Below are 24,788 nucleotides of genomic sequence, written 5' to 3'. Positions count from 1 at the left end.
ATTGAACCGCAAATTCGTTTAAAGGTAGGGTGTTGGGTGGATAATTACCCCTACTGTTGCGCCGATTTCCTGCGCGCGATCGCGATGGGAGACCCTCCCGCCCCCCTCACTTTAAAAATCAAAACGAAACCCCAGTAGCCGATAGGAAAGAAGAAAAACACCCGATCCAACTAAATGGAGAACCCAAACCCCACCGATCCCAGAAGTCAAGAATGGCGAGGAAGTCTCGCAACTCTAGTTTCCTCCCGAGGAGGAGATCCCTCTTCTCTCCCGCGAGGCGAATCCGGCGATATCGTCTCCTCCCGATTCCTCTGGTATTTTCTGGTTTCCGTCTCGTTTCTCGTCATCGCCGTCGTCCTTTTTCTGCTCCTTGCCCTCGTCTCCATCTACTTTTGTTTCAATTTTCCCCGTGCTCGCCAACAGATATTGCAGTGGAGGTATGCGGCTCTTGGTTTCTTTGGAAAAGATCGCGCTTTTCGTTTCTTATGGTTTCTTGGACTCGTTGATGCAGATATGAGCCTCTCCGCGGTCAGAAGTCCTCTAGTGGGAGCCCAGGGTATTCATGTACCATAACTTCCTGGTCTGGAAATCTCTTCTTGATCAAAAACCCTTACTCTTTCCTTTTTGTTTTATTTTGATGCAACAATGATTTCCACAGTATTAGTTTAATTAGGATGAGTTAATCAGAGAATAAGGATATAATTTATGTTAATTGCACTTCTTAGATTGAGGAACAAATTTCCTCAGGAAGAGTAAGTTTTTCATGGGATGCAAGAAAACCATGTTTCAGTATGGATACTTAGTTCATATTCTTTATGTTCGCAAAACAATCCTTCAATGTGTTGTGATCTCCCATAGTAGAGATCTACTTTGGAAAAGAAGGTAGCACGTTGCACTTATCAGTCAGGCTGGTGTTTTTCATTATAAGGTGCAATAAAGGTACTTATGTAAAATAAAATCCTGTGACGAGTTATCTGAGTTCGTTTGGTTTTTATGTTTATCTGACTCTTTATATTTTTCGAAGTGGTTGCTAGTTCCCTTACACTTTATGTTCCAGGCTCGTAGGTTGAGAGCCTTTAAACATCATATTTATGATTCTAAAGATACATTTTTTTTTTCTTTTTTAATCAGTCTTGGGAGGAATGTGAATGCCTTATTGACCTTGCAAAGCCTCAGCTGGTCAAGTCTGCAGTCATTGATAGAAGTAGAGGGCGGGGAAGAAACAGCAGGTTTGTATTCCTCTCCTATTCGTTCCGCTTAAGTGCTAGATTTGAGCTTTTTGTCACCAGGATCTGCTATATCCAGTTTCCGCACAAGCTTAAGCTGTTTTCTAAAAAGAGGCCAGGACAAAGTAATTTGTGCTATTGAGAAAAGGATTGCAGATTTCACCTTTGTGCCTATAGGTATGCTCTTAGAGATGCTCCATTTGATTATGTCCTGAAATTAATAAGATGGGTGTTAATTATGAAGAGATTTCAATTAGTTCGTTGAAAACAAGTAGAAATATTTCTAGTTCAATGAGGTCACAAAGCGAAAAATTCTAATATGGAAAGGAAGGTCTTCCAATTGGAACAAATTGCCAACTGAAAGTAGTTCATTTCTAAAATTAGTTTTATTTTCTATGACAAAGCACCATCAGTTTCCTTTTGTGCATCCTAGCAAGAATCAGTTTCCAGTTCTACCTGATCCTGGATATTCGTAATTTAATGCTACCACTGAACTTTATATGCATATTGCATGGACAAGTTATTTTAAGCTTAAATTTTGCTTCTTCATAATGATAGTCTATGCATGTTGTAGAGAATGTCCTATTGAACTTTCATTATTGGTCTGCAGAACGTGTAAGGAAGTTAAAAGCAGTCTAGAAGTGCTCTTAATTTCTGCTTTTGGAACATATCTTATGTGCTAATATAACTGCCTTACTTGAATCATTGAGAAATAAAGGCAACAAATATCTTCATAGGTACTAAATGCTTTAAAATCGGACTAGTCAATGTTGAAGATGCAACCTGCAAAAGTTTGATCTCTCAAACACATGTTAGACGGCAATATTTCCATGTAACAGGAGTTGCGCAACATGGGAAAAAAGGGTAACAGGGACTGTATTCCTTATCGTAGTACCTTTTTTTTTTAATGTCTTAGCCGCTTCTTTATGCTGATGGTGCTCCATATATTGATCTGGTTTGCCCTACCATTCAGTCTGCTATTTAACAGTCTAAAATTCTTGTTGTACTTACACTTACAGATCATGGGGAAGCACTTCAGGTTGTTCACTATAAAAGTGGAGAGAGGTATGCAACTCCACTATGACTATCTCATTGACAAACAGCATCAAGAATGGAGGACAGCGGATGGCAAATCTTCTCATGTACTTGTGCGTGTCATCCTTTCAAACTTCTATAACTAGTAATCTAATATTAGACTACTTGAGTTGCTTCTCACTGAAACCATTATGATTCCTTTTGTTTCTTGGGTACTATAAATACAGTTCAGATGTTGAAAAAGGTGGCTAAATTATTTTCCCTGGCGCTAAACTAAATATATTCTTTACCTTGGTATGGTGATTGGTGAGCTATCATCTTGTGGAAGGAGAGGTCTTCCTGTTAAATCGAAAAAGGGCGAAGCCATTCTTTTCTGGAACCTGAAACCTGATGGAAATCCAGATACATCAAGTTTGCACGGTTAGCTCTCCTCACTTGTCTTCAGTTTCTGGAACTTGAATAGCTATAACTTTATATCCATGAACTTGAAGTTGCTGTGCTTACAAGCATTCGGTATCACGTCTATCATACGTATTTTTCATATTGAAAATTTGGTTCTTATTCTGTTTCTTTACAGAAGTGTGGCCTATACTTGAAGGGGATAAGTGGGCATGGACCAAGTGGATGCATGAAAGCCTTACAAAACGAAATTGCATTACTAATATTTTCAATTACTTGTTCGTTATTCTCTTCAATCTTGTGACACATTAGACCTTTCGGTCTTGTTTCGGCTGTATCATCTTTTAATGATATATATAGGATATATTTTGCAAGTGTTGGTATAAATAGGCGACCTTGTCGTGACTCACGACAATGTAAATAGTGTTTCATCCCCGTCTGAATGATTACAATGCTTTCATGGACCCTTATCTGTCTTTTTCCTCCGATTTTTACAGGTAATTACATACAAAGCAACATGACTTCGATGATGTAAATCTAGTCTGTATGAATGACAAGTGTAGTAGCTCCATTTCCCACAGCCTCTCTTCATGTTACAATTCATTTCTCATTTCTTCTTGCTGAAATAACAGGTGTCCGAATAAGTGGAATTGATACTTTTTAACTCTTCGAGGAGGGCTAGTGAGTGATTTCTTATCTTTTGTCCCATTCTCTTATAAGTTGATTTGTGATGTTGACCAGATGTTCTCCCCTTGCATATATTGCTGCAGTTGTTATATGTACGAGTCCCTGGTTGGCTGCCAATTCAATGCAGGCATACAGCTGTTAACCAAATTAATCCACGCCAATTGGAGATACATTTCAATGCTTCCGAAGCTACGTTGGATTTTGATAAATCCCATGTTATTATGCCTTCTTTTCTAAAGACTCGAAACAAGCCCATAAAACAATGACCATTTTTTTTATAACCATCACAAAATTTGTAATATACCCCGAGTTTTTTTTTACCAGACTGGTACTTTTTTATATTTTTTTTACTCTTATTCAAATGGATTTCATTTTCAAACTTAATACCAAAATAAGTACGAAATACTGTAGCCTTACATATTTAAATGAAAATGCTAAAAAAATAATATAAACTGTTTAATTCGTCAGCATTTTATGTTTAAAAAATACTGAAAAGTTGAACGTGCTTTTCAGTATGAAAGAAATGAGAAAAAAAATTATAATATAAAATTACTATCTTATTCTAAATTATATAATTTTTTTATATTTTCATAATGACATATTCTATAACTAAAATAAATAACCAAGCATAAAGTTATACGTTATAATTGTTTTTTATATTTTCACTTATATAATTAGTGTTAAAACTTTAACAATAAAATACTTAAGTTTTCAACGTTTTATATATATTCTCTTTTATAGTAAATGGCTGAAACATTCAGCATTTTTATTTAAACAATTAAGTATTTTAATTAAGATTATAGTAAAATAAATTATCTTTAATATTAAGTTTGAGGTGTACGTCATTTCGGTAAAAAAATTTAGAAGTTTAGTCTGGTCAAAAACTCATATACCCTGGCTATCTCACATTTTTCTTGGGGCTCAAATTGTGCGGACGATTTATAGAACTGCTCTAAGACTGGCAATCTGAGATAGCAAAGTCAAATTGTGCACGATTACCTTCCGTAACTGAAATGAAAATAATACATATAATAAAGATGGTGGAACTGTTAATGGTATCAATTGCAGCTTTTACTGTGAGTACCAAACTTGAATCTTATTCAGACAGGTTTAAGCTTTCCCCTGCGAAAATTAAGCTGTAATCTCATCAATCTACACTCTTGAGATAACTCAGAATTCCTCGTCTTTCGTGCTCTTTATTTCTTGGGCAGGTTTGAAGGAAAAAACCCAAGAGCAGAAGTATAAATTATGTGCTATGAAGCACAAGAACGATAAAGTTTGAATGAATGAAACATGTCCTACGATATTGCCTTCCCCTCTGTCTTGTGTCCAAAGGAAGAATCTAATGCTTGTCACTGATCAGATTCCTAATCACGTATGGTAGAATTCCACCGTGATTGTAATATGCTAGCTCCACCTATAAACAAAATCAGGAAGAAGAGAAAAAAGCAGCATCATTAATACCTAACAATGAACAATGGTAATCTGCAGATACAACAAACATATTGCAGCTATGTCTTTATACCTCAGTGTCAAAGCGAACTATGCATGTGAATGACTTGCCATCATCAGTAGTAACTGTCACACTTTGTCCTGGTTTAATATCGCTCACATTGCTTGGAAGGTTGATTGTATAACGCTCATGGCCCGTTAAGCCAAGGGTCTCCGCGTCTTCCCCGGACTTGAAACATAGGGGAATAATACCCATTCCTACTAGATTACTGCGGTGGATTCTCTCAAAACTCTTGGCGATCACTGCTTTCACCCCCTGAAACCAACCATTTGCAATTTATACAATTACTGAAGGCTAAGCAAAAGATAAGTTATGGGGTAAAGAAAATGTACGCGCTGTTGCTAAGTATGTGCTGTTAATTAAAGATAGTTTAGAAGTTTACCAGAAGCATTGGGCCCTTTGCAGCCCAATCCCGAGAACTTCCACTTCCATACTCTGCCCCAGCCAAGATGACAGTATCATGGCCCTCGTTCTTGTACCTCTGTTCATCAAAAAGTGCCACAGGTAACAAATCACACCATATCCAAAAAAAAATTCAAACAAACATCAATTATGTTGCACATGAGTAATGAAGGAATATTGTAAACCAGTGTTCTAAGAAGTTTCAAATAACTTACCATGGCAGCATCAAACACAGAAAGTTTCTCGCCTGAGGGAATGTGGATTGTTTTAGGACCAACTTCTCCTTTCAAGAACTTATTCACAAGGCGAATGTTGGCAAATGTTCCCCTTGCCATTATCTCATCATTGCCTCTACGACTCCCATATGAATTGAAATCCTTCCTTTCAACAGCACGATCCATCAAATACTTGGCAGCTGGGCTATCTTTATGAATGCTCCCAGCAGGTGAGATGTGATCAGTTGTAATACTATCACCAAAGTTTAGCAAGCAATATGCATCCTTTACAGGATGTGGGCCAGGAGGAGACATTGTCATATCCTTGAAATAAGGTGGCTCATGTATGTATGTTGATGTTGGATCCCAGGTATAAAGAGTACTTGATGGAACTGACAATTGATTCCACATAGGGTTCCCTTCAGTGATTGCCTCATATGTGCCCCTAAACATGGCTGGAAGCACACTGGATTGCACGACCTAAAAATAAAAACACAAAGATATGATGCCAATGTCAGTCATAGCATAACTAGCCATTTAATTCAAAGATAAAGCAAAGCTCCATAGCTCACTTCTGCTATCTCTTCAGTGGAAGGCCAGATGTCCTTAAAGTACACCTCTTTGCCATCTTTTGAGATGCCAATAGGTTCGGTTTCAAAATCAATATCAACCTGCAAGAGAACACTTCAAAGAGTTAAGGGAGCAATGTGCATCAAACTACTACTGATTTTATCAAGATCACAGACTATTATCGACACGAATTAATTATATTAAAATGAAGGAAAGAAATCAGGCAACTCCATTCCAGAGCAAAGATATGTTTCTTTGACTTTCTTAAATCTATAAGAATAGACGACAATATCACAACTAGTATTGCTAGATGGAAACTGAAAATACTGCCCAAATCACATTCTTCCTAAAAATAAGAAAATGCCCTTCCATAACCAAACTCTAGTCAAGTCTGTTGGTACTTTTTAAGATTTAGAAACTGCAATCATATAATTCAGTGTCATAAGGGGAAAAGCTCTAACGTTGGAGGGCCTTCAAGACGCTTAAAAGACATTCCTTTTGGACTAAATGTCAAGGAACAAAAGAATTAAATCATTATATCTGTTTTTGAAATTCCCAATAACTTGAATATGTCGATCTCCATGTATAAGAAACTTGCAAATCATTAGGTTTTTCTAATGTCTGCTGAAAATCCTTGCAAAAGTATACTCGCCTCTTAGAAGAAATGTGGAAAATGATTTGCAAGGTTGAGCAAGAAGATGAGGCATTGCTAGCTAAATTTTGCTGCAAATTATGAAATTGACCAAAGGAAAATTGAAGAAGAATAAATGTTATGCCAAAAGTTAAGCCGCCAGAGGCAATTCACTAACATATCACAAAGAACTACTGAATGCTCTGGCTACAAAGGAGGCAATATGACAGCTTGACAGTTGGTCATACTGCAGCCAATTCAAATAAACATATTCAGATGAGTGTCACATAAAATCTATCTATGAGTATTTTGAAAGACATGCGACGCTTTCTATCCAGTGTGAAATAAAATGACTTAAAACAATGCAGAAAAGTCTAAAAGGTTTTGACTTCAACTTCAACTTCTTGCACTAGATGCTACCATTATATTTTCTTCTGGAAATCTATGTTAGCAGTTCCACTTTGACCTACCATTGTGGAAGTTTGTTCGCTTTTCCATAGCTATTGCAAGTTGAAGCTAAAGATTTTATCTAGCAACTATAACATTACTTAATTACCTTCTTGCAAGTGCTAGTAATTATAAATATATAAGAACGGGATACATGAATAAAAAATGCTGCGAGGAAGAGGACAACTATATTCTTCAGCCACTAGCATTAAGGTGTGTACTTTAGTGGGTTTCATACCGTGCCAGCAAGAGCATAGGCTACGACAAGAGGAGGAGAAGCTAGATAGTTTGCTCTGGTTAACGGATGTACACGGCCTTCAAAGTTCCTATTTCCAGACAATACAGCCGCAGCAACAATATCTGACAGAATAAAGCAACTTCAGGGATAAATATCCATGAAAAGGTTGTAATGTGCTTGAATAATGCAATAATAAGAGCCATTACCATTTTCAGATATTGCAGCAGATACAGATTCATCGAGCTCTCCAGAATTACCAATGCAGGTTGTGCAGCCATAACCGACAATGTTAAACCCCAGTTGGTTCAAATATTTTTGCAAGCCACTGCAAATATAGGGCCAAGATGTAAGTTGGCAAATATATCACCAAAATTGAGTGAAAATTGTGATGCCCAATGAACAGAACAGGTACCTTTTCTCCAGATACTTGGTGACAACTCCAGAACCTGGAGCAAGGCTTGTTTTAATCCATGGCTTCATCTGAGTAACAATCATAGAAAACCAACACACAGGCATGAACTTCTTGGAATCCTAAGCTGATATCTGAAGATTGCACGGACTCATACATAACAAAGAAATCTTCCAAGGATCTAATTTTGATTTATTATCATATACTACCATCTTTAACCTTTATGATAAGCCATTTATAACAAATTTTAGTGCACACAGAAAGTCAGAAACTATAGTATCGGTAGACTATTTAAATAATATGTCAACAAGAAAGAGAAACTCACATTAGAAAAAATGAAAAGAAAATAAGGAGATAAAGGTTTCAAAACAAAATCAACAGTTAGACACAGATGTTCATGTTTATAACTTTATCCTCTCCTTGTGCATACATGTTTAGGAGAGGCACAAGATCTATCTAAGGAAATAAAGCTTATACAGATTGCTACATGTGTAACTCAAAAGTGATGGGAGCTGGGATGCCTGATAGGCTGATAGAATTTCACCATCCAGTTAGAGCATGCATGTGATTAGTCCCTGGTATGCAAATTAACTGAAGTGAAAAGAGCTAATCATTGAGGTATGCACATTTAGGCCAAGTCTGAAATGCAACAACAAAATACTAATACAGAAATCTTAAAATTTGGCATTCAGGTAATAATGTGTGGTCTTGGAGTTGAAACACATAAAAGCTTATCAGTTATCAATGACATTACAAGGATAGACACTATTTAAAACCATGATGAGCCATCTACAGAATGCATCCTGCAGATACTCATCAATTAAGTGGTATAATTGTGGAATAGTTACTTCAGAATGTATATATGGTCGAATATCAGCTGCATGTAACAACATGGAAGGTTGGTAGTATAACTATGATAATATCTGTTGTCCTCTCGTTGAAAGAACTTTCTGGATTGATGAAGCATATCATTCAAGTAAAAACAAAAGGTTTTATGCTTATATGTGTGTGTACATTATAGAATGTTGAACTATGGGGTTTAGTATGAAACCTCAAGACCAAGCTCACAGGCCTTCTTTGCAACCAAAGCAGCCCCTAGCATCACACTAGGATTTGATGTGTTAGTGCAGCTGGTTATTGCTGCTATCACAATATCACCATGCTTTATCTCAGCTGGCTTCCCGTGGAATGAAAACTGAACAACTTTATCTTGGTACTCCTTTGGGACAGCAAAGCCCTACAACATCACATAGTTAAATATAGTGAGAAAAAATGACTTTAACATGTTCAGAAATAAGAGCAGCTTCATTTCTTTTCCTTTTCTTTTTTTAATAAAAAGTAAGTTCTGTTGCTTGCATACATGTTATGAATATGAATGTAGCCATTTTAAATATTAAAAATATGAAAAGGCATAAAGCACTAATATATACATAAAAGCAGTAGCAAACTTTTCGGAAGTGAAGGATCAATTAAAAAGTCGAATTATTGCCAAGTATTTGTAAGTGCTTCAAAATTATAAATATTGCAAATGCAAGACGTAATAGTGAAGAGGAACACTCGGGAAACTTATAAGTTACATGATTTCCCTTGAACTATTCACCTGGCTAATTAAATTAAGTCTTTGTAAGTATATGTACTTAAAATGAAAAGGAAAATAAATGCCCCAAGAAATTATGCCCTTTTTAAGGAACAAGCCCATGTAATGTCAACCATGTTATAGTCTATTACCTTGAATCCTACTTGGTTATTCAAACAAGAGTGCCAGTCAACCTTCATTCCCTTCAATGGAACTCGATCATGGGGCCTGCCATGTAAAAGTAAATTCACAAAGAACAAAATAGAGTGTCAATCCTGAAATGCTCATATAAAAATGGACTCATATAAAAATGCATGCTGCAATAAAGAAGATAAGAGTGTCAATCCTGAAATGCTCTACCTTTTTGGTCCTGATACACATGGTTCTACGTCTTCCAAGCTCAGTTCCAAATAAGATGAGTATACTCTTTCTGCTTGGGGCTGGTTTCAGGATAAACCTCAGTAAGTAAGCAACATGAAGATCACCACCAACTTCGAATAAAATATTGACTAACATCAATTCAAAACCATTACATTACCTCACTGTAGTCGACAAACATTTTATTGGCTCGCAAGTAAGATTCTATCATGGCCACCTAGTAATTGACAAAAGGTTGTAACCCTCAAGATTGTGCATATATTATCACGAAACAAAAGTCATTATGGTTTCTTAAAATGTCTTACAGTATCATCACTTCTGCCAGTTAGTCTCAAGTATTGAAGTGTGACATGGTCCACTGGGAAGAAACCCATTGTTGCACCATATTCAGGTGACATATTTGCAATAGTAGCACGATCTGCAAGTGACAGTTCACTCATGCCCTCCCCTGTATTAAAAGAGCAAAAGGGATTGATTTAAGAGGCAGGCAAAAGGAGTGAACTGGCATCGGAACGAGCGGACAGAACTGTGAAACTCTGATGGAGAATTCTAAGCTATCACAGGAAGAAGGAATTACCATAAAATTCTACGAATTTCCCCACAACACCGTGTTTCCGAAGTATCTGTGTAACTGTCAAAACCAAGTCGGTGGCTGTCACACCATTATTCAGTTTTCCTGATAATTTAAAGCCTACAACTCCTGGCAAAACCATACTCATTGGCTGCAAGTGAAAAATAAGAAAGTATAATGACAAACTACACAAGTAGTCTTCCGATGTATATATATGATGTATGGCAACCTAGGAGTCAGACATAATGCAAATATAAATCAAATGCACAAACAATTAAATATGCAATGAAATTGTGATATGCAGAGGGAATAACCTAAAAGTCTTAAACTATATGAGATTAAAATAAAAGATGTAGAGATAGAAGGAAAAAAAATTCAGCAATAAGAAGATAAGATTACAGCATAGCAATTAATAATATTTCAAAGAAATCAGAATTGATACCACAGTACAATCACTATCCTTTCTTGATTAATTCCTTAAGATCCATTTCAAAATCCACATATCAAACATTTGGTAGGTTCTTGGTATCTTGAGATCAACACCCATCGGTACTGTGGTATAGTACCCAACAGTGCGGTGCTACAGTGCCGAACCTCAAATAACAGCGAAAAGCAAGAAGAGTTGGGAAAAAAAATTTGTTCCAGAGGGTTTCATACCCGTTATTCCACGCTTCACACAAAGAAATTGGAGGAAATTTTTAACCGAATCTTCTTTATTTTAAGATCAATAATATCTCATACAAGTAGTGTATGATTTTCTTAAATAAGAATTTTAACTCCCATTATGACTAGTATCTCGTTGCAAATAAACTAGAAGTAAGCCTAATACGACTCTAATAGGCTCAAACTAAATCCAAATCACGTCAACAAGAAAACCAACTTGACCCAACAATGAAATGAAACCTACTAAACTATTCTAGGCCTCAATCGATTCAATCAAATTTCAAAGTCGGATCAGAGAAGGATTGAATTGATCAACATAAACAAAAAAGTTGCATCCTAGACATTGTTTGATATGATATGCTCGTCTTCGTACATCTAGAGACTTGGACATTTCTTCCGATGGCGCACTTAAGAGTGGAAACCATATCGATCTCCATGAATATGTGTGTAGGACATGTAGAGAAAGAACTTTAGCGTTACTCATAAATAAAGATAAAGAGAAAAGCCAAAGAAGGTAATCTGAAATCTCCATAAAATGCCAACAATTAACAAATCATATGATTGAGACTAAATGTTGTTTAAAGATATTTGATTGGTTTAGAGAGAAAATCCCAAGCTAAAATTGTGAAATAGAGTGGAAAGTAAACAAGTTGCCACCTAAGGAATACAAAAGAGGTCAGGGAGGAGTAAAGGACAGCATGCCAAGTATGACGTCCTAGCATGCACCACATTTTGACCTTTTATTAATTTTCTGTAGCTTTCACTATTATTGGATCCCTCTCATATCTTTAAGCCATAGTCCAAATTATGAGATAAAGATGAATTAAACAATAAAATGAAACTTAATCAGAATATGGTGGATCCATAATCCCAACAAGTCAAGAGATAAGAATAAAGCATGGCAGGACAGGAAACTTCCAGTGCAGAATACCTTAATCATTCTTCTTGCTAATTTTGTAGACGCAATGTGGCAAAGGTAGCTAAGGTACACACCAACTATGCACAGGTGGATGGAAAATTCAGGCAGTGATCAGGCTAATTAAAGCTAAACAACATCTAGTCCATCAAATATTCTAGGAAAAGTGTAACAGTTGCAACCACAAGAAAAAAAAATAAAAAATGGATCTTATAGACCTGGCCGAGCATTGCAGCTTCTGCTTCTATTCCACCAACTCCCCAGCCAGCAACACCTAGTCCATCTATCATAGTCGTGTGTGAGTCAGTTCCAACCACACTGTCTGGGTAAAGCATCCCACCATTGTTAAACACAACACGACCAAGGTACTCTAAATTCACCTACAAAAGGTCATTCAGATATTAATATATGTCTTTGTGAAAGAGTGTACCATCAAAGTATCATGTTAGTTATCAGAATTCAATAAGACAAGACACAAGTTAGTATAAAAATCACATGAGGTGGTACTCTCCATAAAATAAATAGAATCCAAATACCTGATGAACAATACCAGATCCTGGTGGAACAACAAGCATGTTATGAAATGCATTTGATCCCCATTTCAGAAAGCCAAATCTCTCTTTGTTGCGATGAAATTCAAGTTCCATGTTTGCCTGCACTGCATTTTCTGATCTTGCCACATCGACTTGCACTGAGTGATCAATAACAAGATCCACAGGAACCTGCACAAATAAACTTTACAACTTGCACTGCACCAGTATAGAAATTGAAACAAAACCAAGTAACAATATACAACAAAATCTCTCTTCTCTGCTTCCATTGGAAAATTTTCTCACTAACTACTGCCATGGTATATTAGACAAAATATCGGCACCAATTTTCTTTTTAAAATTTTCAATTGTATGAAGGTTTGAACATAATAATTCTCTTTGAATAGTCAGTGATGTTATGCATATTGACAGCTAAAGATGGTAGTAAGCATATTATAACCCGGAACCTTACAGTCACAAATACAAAAGCAGAATTATACATTCTGCATAACCAAGAGCAGATTTAGTGTTGTGATTGTCATCATTGAATCACACAGTATCTCAAGTTCCCGTTGGCACTCATCTATGACAAAACACATCTCTATGAGATATTTACTTAAGTCTTACTACTATGTATTTTTGGTAAAGAATTCTGTTACTATCTGGAGGAACAAAAAAGGATCAAAACGGGTCTCAAAGATCAACCTACAATGGAACTAAAGCTGGTCATGATCAAAACAATGGGGCAAAAGTTTCAACATCAGCAGCTGTAAACCCTGTTTGCTATAGTCGACCACTAAATGTATTAAGAGATAACTGGATCGACTAAGTTTATCCAACTTCTCGAGAGAAGAGAAGGAATGATTTAGCCCATCTTGACGCTATAACAGGGATAAATAGATGCTTGCCCAATTGACACCTGTAGAACTAAAAATTTGTTAAGAAGTTAAGATCATTTAGAAAACCACAATGATCTTTTATTAATGGTTCACCACAAGAATACAAGTTTGAAATCTCCTAGCACCACCTCTGCATAAACTTTTAAGTAGCTGATAGAGTTGGCAATTTGCAAAAGCAAAATAATAATAATATTATTTTATAGAAAAGAATATTGGCAAGCTTCTAAGGAATTAGAAAAAAAATGAACTAGCAGCGATAATACAGAAGCAAGGTTTTCATTCAATAGGAAGGAAGGCAGGATCATTCTATAATCAAATGCAACTGATGTCAAAAATATTGAACAAAAATGAAATGCCAGCTAAGCATAAAGATAAGGTAAAGACCAAAAGAAGTGACAGAAAAAGGAACTTCTCAGTTTTCTTTAAATCATAACAAATTAATAACTATATCTGGTAGGTGAACAAATACTTACCAAAGGATTGATTTTGTTTGAATCGCTACCAAGTTTGTTCATAGCATCCCGCATGCATGCCAGATCAACAACAGCTGGGACACCAGTAAAATCCTGCCACAGGAAGTGAGGTAAATTTTCTGCAGTAGCAAAGAGCATTTTATAAAGCCACACTTTACATGTACTTTACAAGTTACCTTGGGAACAGAAAATTTTGACCTAATACATTACATGAGACAACTTTACCAAATCTAAGAAAATAAATGCAGCGGGAGTTGAAGCATTGAAGTCAAATGCCATAGCGGTAAAGGGAAAAAAGGTTGAGTTTTTCGATGAAGACTAAAGGCTAATGAGAACATACAGTGACCAGCCTTTTAAATAGCTGTGTCCCTCATTACCTATTGCTACAAAGAGAGGAACTGTAATCTCGGAAGAGAAGAAAAGTAGGAGGCATATATCTATTCTCGATTGAGAATATCAGCATATAAAATAGCAGCAATTCTATTGATAGAAGAAAAAAAACATAAGATCAACTTGGCAAAGGAATGTAGAGAAGGGAGGAAGGGAGACCTGAAGGAGAACCCGAGCAGGTTTGAAAGGAATCTCGACTTGTTTCGGCGAAGTGTTCTCCCAATCCAATATCTTCTCCACATCCTTCGCTGTAACCTGGAACTCGTCACAGTTCCTGATCGCAGATTCCAAAAGGATCCTTATGCAGTAAGGTAACCGATCTGATTGACCAAAATACACGTCAAACTCCATCTTAGATCACAAAGAGCAAGCCCACGACAAAAGGCATATTCCAACCCAAATCCACCGAAAACCTCACCGATTCTAGGATCATCTAGCGCCGGCAAGCTGTAGTACTTTCCGAACTCGCCCCCTCCAGGCTTCGAAAGCGTAGTCAAGATGCTATCGTATGAATTCTTGGTAGCTAACATACCAAGATCAAGAAACCAATATCAGATCCGATCAGGATGGAAAACAGAGCCAAGATGAGCAAAAGAAACAACCAGCGTACCCATGGTGGCGAATCGCCTCTCGAACCGCTCGGCGACGGCTGCGGACGACCTGACAACGGCTCGGTGGCTGAGCGGCGAGCGCCAGTCGCCGAAGTGGCGGGCGAACGAGGGCGACGGCGGCGATGCCGGAGGAGATTTAGGGTTAGGGTTTGAGATCGGAGGAGGGGAAGAGGAGAGTAAAGAAGACTGCCTCGAGAAAGCTGCAGCGGCGGCGGAGAGTGAGGAGGAGATGCGAGAGGAAGAACGGGTGAGCGCACCGGCGAGTACAGTCATCGCGCCTCTCTTTATACGCAAATAAACAATGGGAATAGGAACATAGAATAGCAGAACAGAAGAAAAGAGAGAATAGGGCGGGGGAATAACGAGAGCTGGGGAGGGAGGCGCTGAATAAATAGCAGGGGAAGGAGAAGACGCTGCGAATGGTGAAGGGGGGCAGGGGTGAGGGAGAGAGGAGAGAGGAGAGAGGAGAGAGAAGCGTGGAGGTGACGCGTGTGAGAAGTGCGCCTACGGGCTACGGCTCTAGCTTTTCGAGAAGGTCAAATGCGAATTGGAACCGGTTAAGTCACGCGTGGGCTCCACGTCAGGGCCCCAAGTTGGAGGGTGTGGAAATGGGGCTAAAATTGTGCAAGTATGTTCTGAGATGTGGGCACGTTTTATGGTTTGGCATCTGGTCTGGGCTCGGCGTTGCAACGTGGGTGTCGGCGATAGGAACACTTTGGTGTTCGGCGATCGTTGTCTTCCGGTTGATCTGATAGGGGGGTCTTGTCTTCCGAAAGAATCGGCATTTGGAGGGGTACATCCGTAAATAACAGGCGTTTCTTAATAATAAATAAAAAGTCAAAGACTCAAGTTGCTTAATTAAAAGCTTTTTTAAAATAAGTTTCATAAGGAATAATAATATCTGGATTGGCGACCTTAGAAATAATTATCATTATGATACTTTTATAAAATTCTCAAAGGCTCGGAATAGCAGGACTAATATATAGATTGGCAAGAAATATTAATAAGCATGGAAGGGAATTATTTATTATCTACCATATCAGACAGAAGACAAAGACTTGCTTTTGGAAACTTGGAAAAATATCTGGAAGGAGGCTGGAAGTTTCATCCTGTGAAATTAAATGATCACAGAGACATGTCATTGGTGGCAAGACTTGAGTTGACTCCAGTATACAAATTTGAACAGCTAGTTCTCAGTTTGCTTGCTCTCTCTCTCTCTCTCTCTCTCTCTCTCTCTATTTTTCAGAGAATTAGATGTTGATTGGCAGTCTAAAGTAGGGCTGCTTAGAGATGAATAGCAACAATTTTCTCTTTGCAAAGAAAAAAGTAACAACCATGCATTAATCTAACGTAGATTCCCTGCAGGTTTGCAATAATATTGGTAGGTATGGTCGCTTATTATAATGTGTATGCCACAGCTATAGTACATCAGATGGAACTTTCTCAGTGTTGGATTGCAAGTAAACAATAGATAGATGGAGACTTTATGCTTTAGAAATGCCAACTTCCATCTTCTTTATGATCAAATTGATATTTTGTTATTAATTCTGGACCAATTAAAGGTTGAGCTAGCTTCTCTGCCATCAAACAGGGCAAACCTTATCCACTAGTTCTTGTCATTTATTTAAGTATTGTCTTCTTAATTAGGGTAATTACACTAAGATTCTTCTTAACTATTATATATATGTTTTATTTATTTTTTATACATATTGACACTCTAAATTCAAGAAGGTATTAATGAAAAAACAATTAAGAAGATCAATGTGTCATAAAAAAAAGCTAATAGCTCAAAAGATAGAGATGTATTTGTCCCTTTCTAATTTCTCTCATGTTCCTTCCTTGTTTCATATTCTTATAGCCTTTTGTCCTTTTGCATAGTTTATGTGTAAACCAATTTAACAGGGTTTAGAAGACAAATTTTGTTTTGCTTGTTCTACAAATAAATAATATGAACAGTTTCATCATCTTGTCTACAAAACAATCCATCTTCAACTCATTTCTTTCTAAATATCAAGAAAACCGGTTCATGTGCATCATAATTGTCAATCTTACATAGATCACCGTAAGCTAGGCATCTCGGTCAATGTCTCGCGCTCTGAAGTCTTTTGACTTTTTTCTATTCTTTCTCTCAAGATTTTATTTTTTTTATTATTTAAGAGCTTAAATGCTAAAGATATAGAGGGGAAAAAGACGAATTATATGTATATATAATTAGTTTTTAATATTATTTTTATCCCTAATCATATATTTTGTTAAAAAGACAGTTTATAAAAAAAAGAAAAAAGGAAAAGGAAAATACAAAGAACCGGTCACAATGTGGTCCACATCTGTCAACTTTCTATTGTGCTCGCATGTCGACCTCTTCTTTTCCTTGGGAGCTCATCAGAAATCTCCAGCAGCAGCATCTTAGAACCTTTATCTTGTCTAAAGTTAAAAATATGATAGCTTTTTATGGGGATAGGATAAATAAATAATTAATAGAGGAATAATCCTTTGTTTTTATGTTTCGTCAAAAGGAGCTTTGAATTGGCAGACATGTTAGACCAATATGGCGGGAACACATAACTGCCATTTCTATCGCAATTACCAGAAAATCTACAACAAATTGGCAGACATGTTCCTTTCGCCGTCCGTCCTTGCGTGACGGCCACAGCATACTTTGAATCTTCTCTGCCTCCATTTTGCCCAAAGACATCAGCAATTAAAGCATAAAGGGAAGTATAGCAGCAGGAAGAAAGGAAGCACGACCTTTTTTTATCTTCTTTGATAAATCCTCTCCCATATCCCAATTCCAATCCACTGCTCTACTCTCGCCCCCAAAATCCTAATGGGTCTCTGCTTCACCAAAACCTACGAAGTCCCGATCGCCTCCGGCGAGGTCAAGCAGCCTTCCGAACCGCAGCCGCAGCCGCCGGCGCAGCGACCTCCTCTTCCCCACCGGAAGAAAGAGCTAGTGCCGGCATTATCGAAGCCGACCGCCTCCTCGACCTCGCTCTCCCGAAAGCGGTCGTCGGCAAAGATCGGCCCTATCTTGGAGAAGCCGATGGAGGATGTAACCGATCACTTTCTTCTAGATAAAGAGCTCGGCCGCGGTCACTTCGGGATCACCTACCTCTGCACCGAGCGATCCAGCGGCCGGAAGTACGCTTGCAAGTCGGTGTCGAAGAAGAAGCTCGCGAGCAAGAGCGACATCGAAGACATGCGAAGGGAGGTGACGATCCTCCAGCATCTGAGCGGGCAGCCCAACATCGTCGAGTTCAAAGGCGCGTACGAGGACCAGGAAAGCGTGCACCTCGTGATGGAGCTCTGCTCCGGCGGGGAGCTCTTCGACCGGATCATAGCGAAGGGGAGCTACTCGGAGCGGAAGGCCGCCGCCATTTGCAGGGATATTGTGACGGTGGTGAGTGTTTGCCACTTCATGGGGGTGATGCACCGGGATTTGAAGCCGGAGAACTTCTTGCTGGTGAGCAAGGACGAGGACGCGCAACTCAAAGCCACCGACTTTGGCCTCTCTGTCTTCATCGAGGAAGGTTAGCGCTGCTCGACCATAATATGAAATGGAATGTTTTCAAATAACACCCTTCGTTTTCGTAGTTTTCTTATTAACACCTCGTCATTGCCTATAATTTTTGTACAACACGCCCTGCGTTATGTTAACCAACTTGATAGTAGAAACATAAATATTTCTTCGAGAACGTTTTCCTTTGAGGGTATGTATATATTCTGTGAATTAGTGCAGGGCAATATTAGAATGTTTTTAAGGGGTATATAGAGAAAGTAACAATAAGGGTGTCGTGTATGAAAATTATAAGCACACTAGAATATTCAGATTACAAATATCTTGAACACAAAGCACTGGTAATGAGATTACTAAAATATGCGGTGTTATTTAAAAATTTCTCTGTATGAAAGGATGATTATGATGCGTTCGACATTTTCTTAATACGCATGCAACTGAGACAGAGTTGCTCTATATCTTGGTTTTAATGACAAAGAATATATAGTCTGGAAGAATGTGGTGATATCATTTGGCAAATTAATGCAGGTAAAGTTTACAAGGATGTCGTAGGCAGTGCATACTATGTAGCTCCAGAAGTATTGCAGAGGAATTATGGGAAGGAGATTGATGTCTGGAGTGCTGGAGTTATCTTATACATTCTTCTATGTGGTGTGCCACCTTTCTGGGCAGGTAGGCATAACTATACATACAAATAAACAAGCAAAATTGTATACCTTTTGCATTGCTTCAGGCCTTTTGAGCTAAATTAAGTCTGCTTGGATTGAAAACTAATACAGAGACGGAGAAAGAAATATTTGAAGAGATATTAAAAGGTGATATTGACTTCAAGAGTGCTCCGTGGCCTTCAATTTCCCATGGTGCAAAGGATTTAATCAGAAAGATGTTGACACAGGACCCTAAGAAAAGAATTACTGCTGATGAGGCTCTCCGTTAAGTGTTAGCTTTATTTTTCCGTCACCAGTCTTGCAATAATTTCTATATTTCGTATGATGTTCTTCTCTTAGCCATCAAAATAACTTTGAATGTGATAAATGAGCAGAGCACTCGTGGCTTAGAGTAGATGGTGAGGCATCTGACAAACCTATAGACAGCGCAGTATTTGTGAGAATGAAGCAATTCAGAGTGGCAAACAAGCTGAAGAAACTTGCTCTCAAGGTCATCTTTCTTAAAATTATTCTCATATTTCTTTTGCTTTCTGCAAAACTAATGCATTTCGCAATTGTTAAAGGTCATCGCAGAGGATCTTACAGGGGAGGACATAAAGGGTCTGAAGCAGATATTCAAGAACATGGATACTGACAGCAGTGGCACAATCACCTCTGAAGAATTGAAGAGTGGCTTGGCTAGGTTAGGATCCAATCTCAGCGAAGACGAAATCAAAGACCTTATGGAAGCTGTAAGATTGCCAGAAAACTTTCCAGGATCTCAGTGCAAGTTAATGTGGACATGTTTAATTAACATGTTACATTTTGTTACAGGCTGATGTAGATAAAAGCGGGAGTATCGATTATGTTGAATTCGTCACTGCCATGATGAATCGACACAAACTGGAAAAAGAGGAGAACTTGATCAAGGCGTTTCAATATTTTGACAGGGATGGAAATGGGTAAGCATAATTTCCCTTCTTTTCCTGGTTATATATCACAAGAAACAGACCACCTACAGTGTAATATAAGTGATACTAAATGGTATCTTCTCAGCATAAAACTATACAGTCTTCCAATCCTGTAAACTTTTATTCTCTTTGTTATATGTTAAACGTTATTATCAGCTCACCTTTTATCATCTGCAAGTAAATTAGTAAAAGATATGATCAATATCCATGTTCTTCTACTAGGTACATAACAAGAGATGAACTGAAACACGCCATGAAGAAATACGGAATGGGCGATGATGCGATTATAAACGAAGTACTCGACGATGTCGATACAGATAAGGTCAGCATATTTTTTTTTTAATTTTCCAATTGTTGTTTACATGAATCTAACACAAATTTCATATATTTCTTGTTCCAAAATTGGTAGGACGGCACAATTAGCTACGAAGAATTTGTGGATATGATGATCAGAGGAAGCCATACATGAAAAGAAGTACAAATTATCTGTAGTAAATGATCTGAAATCCTGGCACTTTCTGTGGATAGTTTGAATAATCTATGCTAACTAATTTATCTATTGGAACGTATTGCTTCAGCTTGCAATATATATAGTGTGAATATAAATGCACATTAAATAATATTCAGAGATATTTCTCTGTCCATATGTAGTAAAAGATCTACTCGTTAGATATTTCTTCCTTCTCACTAGTGGCATAAGAAAAAGTTTTTTGGATCTTGTCAAGAACACACATCGACTAAATAATTCTAAATCTCTATGTCGTCGTAAAAACCATTAATTTGATTCCAAGTGAATGATTGAATTCATTAAGATTTAAAATCATCATCCAATTTTAATCTAAAATCCCAAACACAGCTTTCATGAAGAGTAAAATTTTATCTCAAAGTTGATTTACGTAAATGGGCCGATTTATGTGGTCATTCCAGGAGACTCTCTCCCTTGGGCCCAAAATCGGCCCATTTGTGCAAATGGACCAAAACGTTCTAACATTGTTGTTTATGAGTTAAATTTCTCATCTGTACAAGGGTAAAATGGTAAATCGATTTGCCTAACTCCTGAAAAGTATTATTATATAGGAAGATATCATGGTCATTTTGAACATTTATTAAGATTTATAAATTTATACAAAGAAAGGCTGTATAAAAATTATAAAAGAGATAGAAATATTATGTAAGAAATAATATATCTATATTTTAAAAATACTAAATTACTCTCGCCTTCTTACTCTTGCTTGAAGTATCATTAAGAAAACTAAATTTCTCACAGTACTTTCGTAACTTTATTCACAGAGATAAATAACTAAAAAAGGTGGATCTAATTACAAAGTTTTTGACCAAACCTACTCTCAGTTTATATTTTTTTATTTTTTATTATTTATTACTGGACTTGGATAAAATCTAATAAGTCTTATGGAAGCAGCTGAATCAAAAAATGACAGAAAATTACCTATGACTTAGCCAGCGAATTATTAAATTTTTATATAAATTGCTAATTTGATGAGTAATTTATATTATTTTAAGGTGACAAAATTTTAATAAGTGGTTTGCATATATACACTTATATGCAGCATCCATTCAAAAGAAATAAATAAATGTGAAGTGATGAACAGGAAAAAAAGAGGACACGTGTAAATGCAAAGCCCATTAAATTGGAGGGCCCAAAATTTATTCAAGCATTTATTCGACTGACCCTCGAGCTTATGATGTACTATATACTCAATACTCAATAACTCAATATTTAACACTCAGTACTCATGCAAATCAAAGCAAAGCAGTACTTAATCTTTACCAACTCTAACTCTATCACGTCGTACCCTTTAAGGCTTAGATCGTGCCATGTCACCCTTATCAGTCACATACACTAATAGCCGGGCAAGGTATGACAGTTAAAGGAACTAGCAATACTCCTCAAGTTTTTTTCCCAGTGCCAACCTTAGAATATACTCCTCAAGTTTTTTTTCCCAGTGCCAACCTTAGAACTCTGCTAGGGTTTGGCAACCAGCTTTTCCCCCTCACGTGAGAGTCTTCCATGTCGACGCTCTCTCCTCTCCCCCAAAGGTTTCCTCTCCCTCCCTTTTTTTTTTCCTCTTCCTCGTCGGCTTCCCATTACGCTCTCCCCTATCTTCTTCTCTGTCGGTATTTTGCTCTGCCCTCCATCCACTTCCCCACCGTCGAAACCCCCCTTTTAATGGTGCAGCCTCCATCCTGGCAATCCCTGCTCTAGTCACCTTTTCAAGCAGTGTCTCGGCCCCTACTTTCTCCTCTTCAACCATCGCTTCTTTGGCCTCTTGGCCACTTGTCGCCTCTGCCCCATGCTGCGGCCTCTCGCCGCCTCCTCCCCGTATTGGATCCTCCATACTGTTGGAGTCTAGGTTGCGACCATCCTTAGTTTCCCCCAACTGCCATTGTCCTCCCCTCCAGCTTTGCCCCTCTCCGGACCTCCTCTTGTCTCTGCTGCTACTAGGGTTGTTGGTGGTTGACTGCCTCGCCACCTTACTGTGGACTAGTGTGGCTGCCTTGGATGTTGGTACGGTAGCTAGTGTGATCCGGTCTTGGTGATCTGTTCGATTGTTTGTCAGGTTGACAAATCTTTGTGCATGTTAGGTTTAATTTAGCCTTGATGAGCCATAGGACTCCGACCCTTTGATGAGCTGCACTATGAGATCAAGTCTCTTGTAAAAATTCCTATTCGCAGGGCGATTGTGTTAGGCAAAGAGGGAGGCTTGTTCTAGGGCCTATGACCCATCCCCTTTGATTATCTTTATTTGCAGGAGTACTTGTTTTGTTACAAACTGATACCCTCGTTTTAATGTTGGTCAATCTATTTTGAGCTAAGAGTGGGATTTACTACAAGATTTCATTATATTTTCGTTTTACTTTTGTGTATCATGTTGTAACAACTATTGAAGTTTAATGAATTATCTACAGACATTTAAAAAAAAATGAAGAGCACGGTAGTTAGACATACACATATATTTCATATTAAGATTTAGTCATTCAATTGTGTCAACATTAATTTTAGGAATACCTTTTTCTCTCTTTATTTTAATATATATTCTACGCGCGAACTTAATTACTAATTTATCCTTAACATTTATCACATCAATATATTTTATATCAAATTGAAGAATATTTATTGTAATTTTATAAAAGATGAAATATTTTTTTAATATTTTATTTTACTTTATATCACATCAAAAATAAATTTATATTTAAAAATACTATTTATTCTTGAATTACACTTACTCTTGAGTTCTTGAGTTGAAGTAAGCCTTAGCTTCTACGTCAACGGCTCCCTTTCGACGGTATTTTGTCTGCTTGTTTGGCAAATTTAAAACTTAGGTTGACAAAAGAAACTTAATAAGCTATTAGATGAAAGCCCAAAAATCTATAACTTCTTTTATTTTATTTTATTTTCTTTCGCTTTCTGATGTGAAACTAAACCTTACATATTATACATGACAAAATGGATTAAAGGAACTTAATTAAATGGTGCATAAGATCGCCCATATTGGTACTTAATGCCATGTCACGTCGGGTTTAGGCGTGGCCTAAGAGTAGTTCCAATTGTCCAATTAATAACGTAACCATCATATTTAGCATTACCATTATGGTGAGATGGACAGGATATTAACTCATTCATTGTATTTTTGAACGGAATATTTGGTCATTTGCAATTTGATTTACTAGTGGAACTAATTTGTAATTTATTCCATTTCCTAGACATCGATAGATCTCTTTCAACTTGTCTAAAGTTTTGGGCTTTCAACTTCACTCTTTTTCCTTCCCTCAATTTGGCAGGATTTCTATTGCAAGATCTACTTGTCTCAGTTAACCAAGTGATTTAGCATATGTTTTGATTCGTTAATCATCTTTATTAGGCCAATAAATACCTTTAGTAATTACTTGAAGAATTCGAGTGTATCTAGTCTACAATTCATTCCACTCCAAAGGTTCCTTGTTGGTGTTCCCTTTTCTATTAAGATTTATTTCATTTAATCCCATAAAACTAGAGTAAACTTAGGATGTTTTAAGACTCATCGTTGTTGAACGTTGCGGCAGTTGTTGGTAAGCTGTGTATTTGCTTATAAAAAAAGAGATTTTAGATGATCTACGGTGTTTGTTTTGAACTTTTATTTTTTATACTAATATTTTTTTAATGATTTAGTAGCTAGCTGTATTTTAGTGGTTGTACATAAATAAGTCATAATGAGTTTAAACTATACACATAGATTAATCTGTGTTCCTAAGAAGAACTAAACTCATAACCTCTATATTATAGAACTCAATTATTGAGTTATTTCCTCTCTAAAAACTTATTTCTCTTTTGGGCACACTCTATAATAATCTTTTTTATATATTCCCAAAACCTCAAGTCTATTCATTCATATTATAAGTAATCAAGACTTAGGAGAAATAAGATAGTAATCATATTTCAACATCTTATCTACCCACTTAAAAATTAAGTAACTAAAGCCTATATTTAATCGCAGAACCTTCTTGCTTGTGACAAATGATAGTATTTAGCACTTCGAGGGTAACATCAAATTAATTATGATTACCTTTTAGTTAGCAACTTTCTTATGGAGTTGATGGATGAATAAGAGTGGTTGAAGTTGATTGATGGTGCAACCTAGTCTTTCTAAAACCACTAATCCTTTTCTTAAATATAATATAATTGAGACTATTAATTAACACGAGAAGCATAATTTTTGTTATATGAATATTTAACTAACAGTCGGTGGTAAAAATATGACTCTCGCACTCAAAACCTAATCCTTATATAATATCAAATATCTAAGCATCTACGAGAAAAATAAGCTTCTACTAATTCATTATTTATGCCGTCCAAAACAATAAAACAAATACATTCA

The 24,788-nt window shown here is 37.0% G+C and overlaps 3 protein-coding genes across 4 annotated transcripts; 2 read left to right on the top strand and 1 right to left on the bottom strand.

The window, feature by feature from the left end:
* Positions 1-98: 98 nt before the first annotated feature.
* Positions 99-3,667, top strand: LOC140784703 (uncharacterized). Of its 2 annotated transcripts, XM_073132232.1 has the most exons (8): positions 99-437; positions 512-580; positions 1,132-1,229; positions 1,964-2,090; positions 2,246-2,374; positions 2,489-2,681; positions 3,293-3,341; positions 3,431-3,667. In XM_073132232.1, exons 1-5 carry the CDS (start codon positions 175-177, stop codon positions 2,277-2,279), a joined length of 591 nt encoding a protein of 196 aa, XP_072988333.1. In that variant the 5' UTR covers positions 99-174; the 3' UTR covers positions 2,280-2,374; positions 2,489-2,681; positions 3,293-3,341; positions 3,431-3,667. The 2 variants fall into 2 exon arrangements, 1 of the variants encoding a protein (XP_072988333.1); XR_012108305.1 differs by lacking the exons at positions 99-437; positions 512-580 and adding an exon at positions 1,306-1,403 and having other exon boundaries at positions 856-1,229; positions 1,964-2,374; positions 2,839-3,341.
* A 652-nt stretch (positions 3,668-4,319) lies between these two features.
* LOC140783809 (aconitate hydratase, cytoplasmic) lies at positions 4,320-15,191 on the bottom strand. Its single transcript, XM_073130875.1, has 20 exons — positions 14,779-15,191; positions 14,587-14,691; positions 14,328-14,488; positions 13,779-13,871; positions 12,413-12,598; positions 12,095-12,256; positions 10,304-10,448; positions 10,032-10,174; positions 9,887-9,943; positions 9,709-9,788; positions 9,501-9,576; positions 8,824-9,009; positions 7,776-7,843; positions 7,570-7,688; positions 7,364-7,485; positions 6,050-6,148; positions 5,478-5,957; positions 5,243-5,341; positions 4,873-5,115; positions 4,320-4,764 (listed from the first exon to the last, which is right to left on the bottom strand). Exons 1-20 carry the CDS (start codon positions 15,050-15,052, stop codon positions 4,690-4,692), a joined length of 2,973 nt encoding a protein of 990 aa, XP_072986976.1. The 5' UTR covers positions 15,053-15,191; the 3' UTR covers positions 4,320-4,689.
* A 2,133-nt stretch (positions 15,192-17,324) lies between these two features.
* LOC140784846 (calcium-dependent protein kinase 12) lies at positions 17,325-20,501 on the top strand. Its single transcript, XM_073132435.1, has 8 exons — positions 17,325-18,309; positions 18,825-18,968; positions 19,076-19,228; positions 19,339-19,454; positions 19,528-19,695; positions 19,778-19,905; positions 20,137-20,236; positions 20,324-20,501. Exons 1-8 carry the CDS (start codon positions 17,607-17,609, stop codon positions 20,381-20,383), a joined length of 1,572 nt encoding a protein of 523 aa, XP_072988536.1. The 5' UTR covers positions 17,325-17,606; the 3' UTR covers positions 20,384-20,501.
* Positions 20,502-24,788: the final 4,287 nt, after the last annotated feature.

Source organism: Typha latifolia, chromosome 3 (genome assembly GCF_019914945.1).
Source record: "Typha latifolia isolate L0001 chromosome 3, TyphaL0001v2, whole genome shotgun sequence".
NCBI lineage: Eukaryota > Viridiplantae > Streptophyta > Magnoliopsida > Poales > Typhaceae > Typha > Typha latifolia.
The sequence above is the reverse complement of the archived record's forward strand: the minus strand, read 5'-3'. Positions and strand labels throughout refer to the sequence as shown.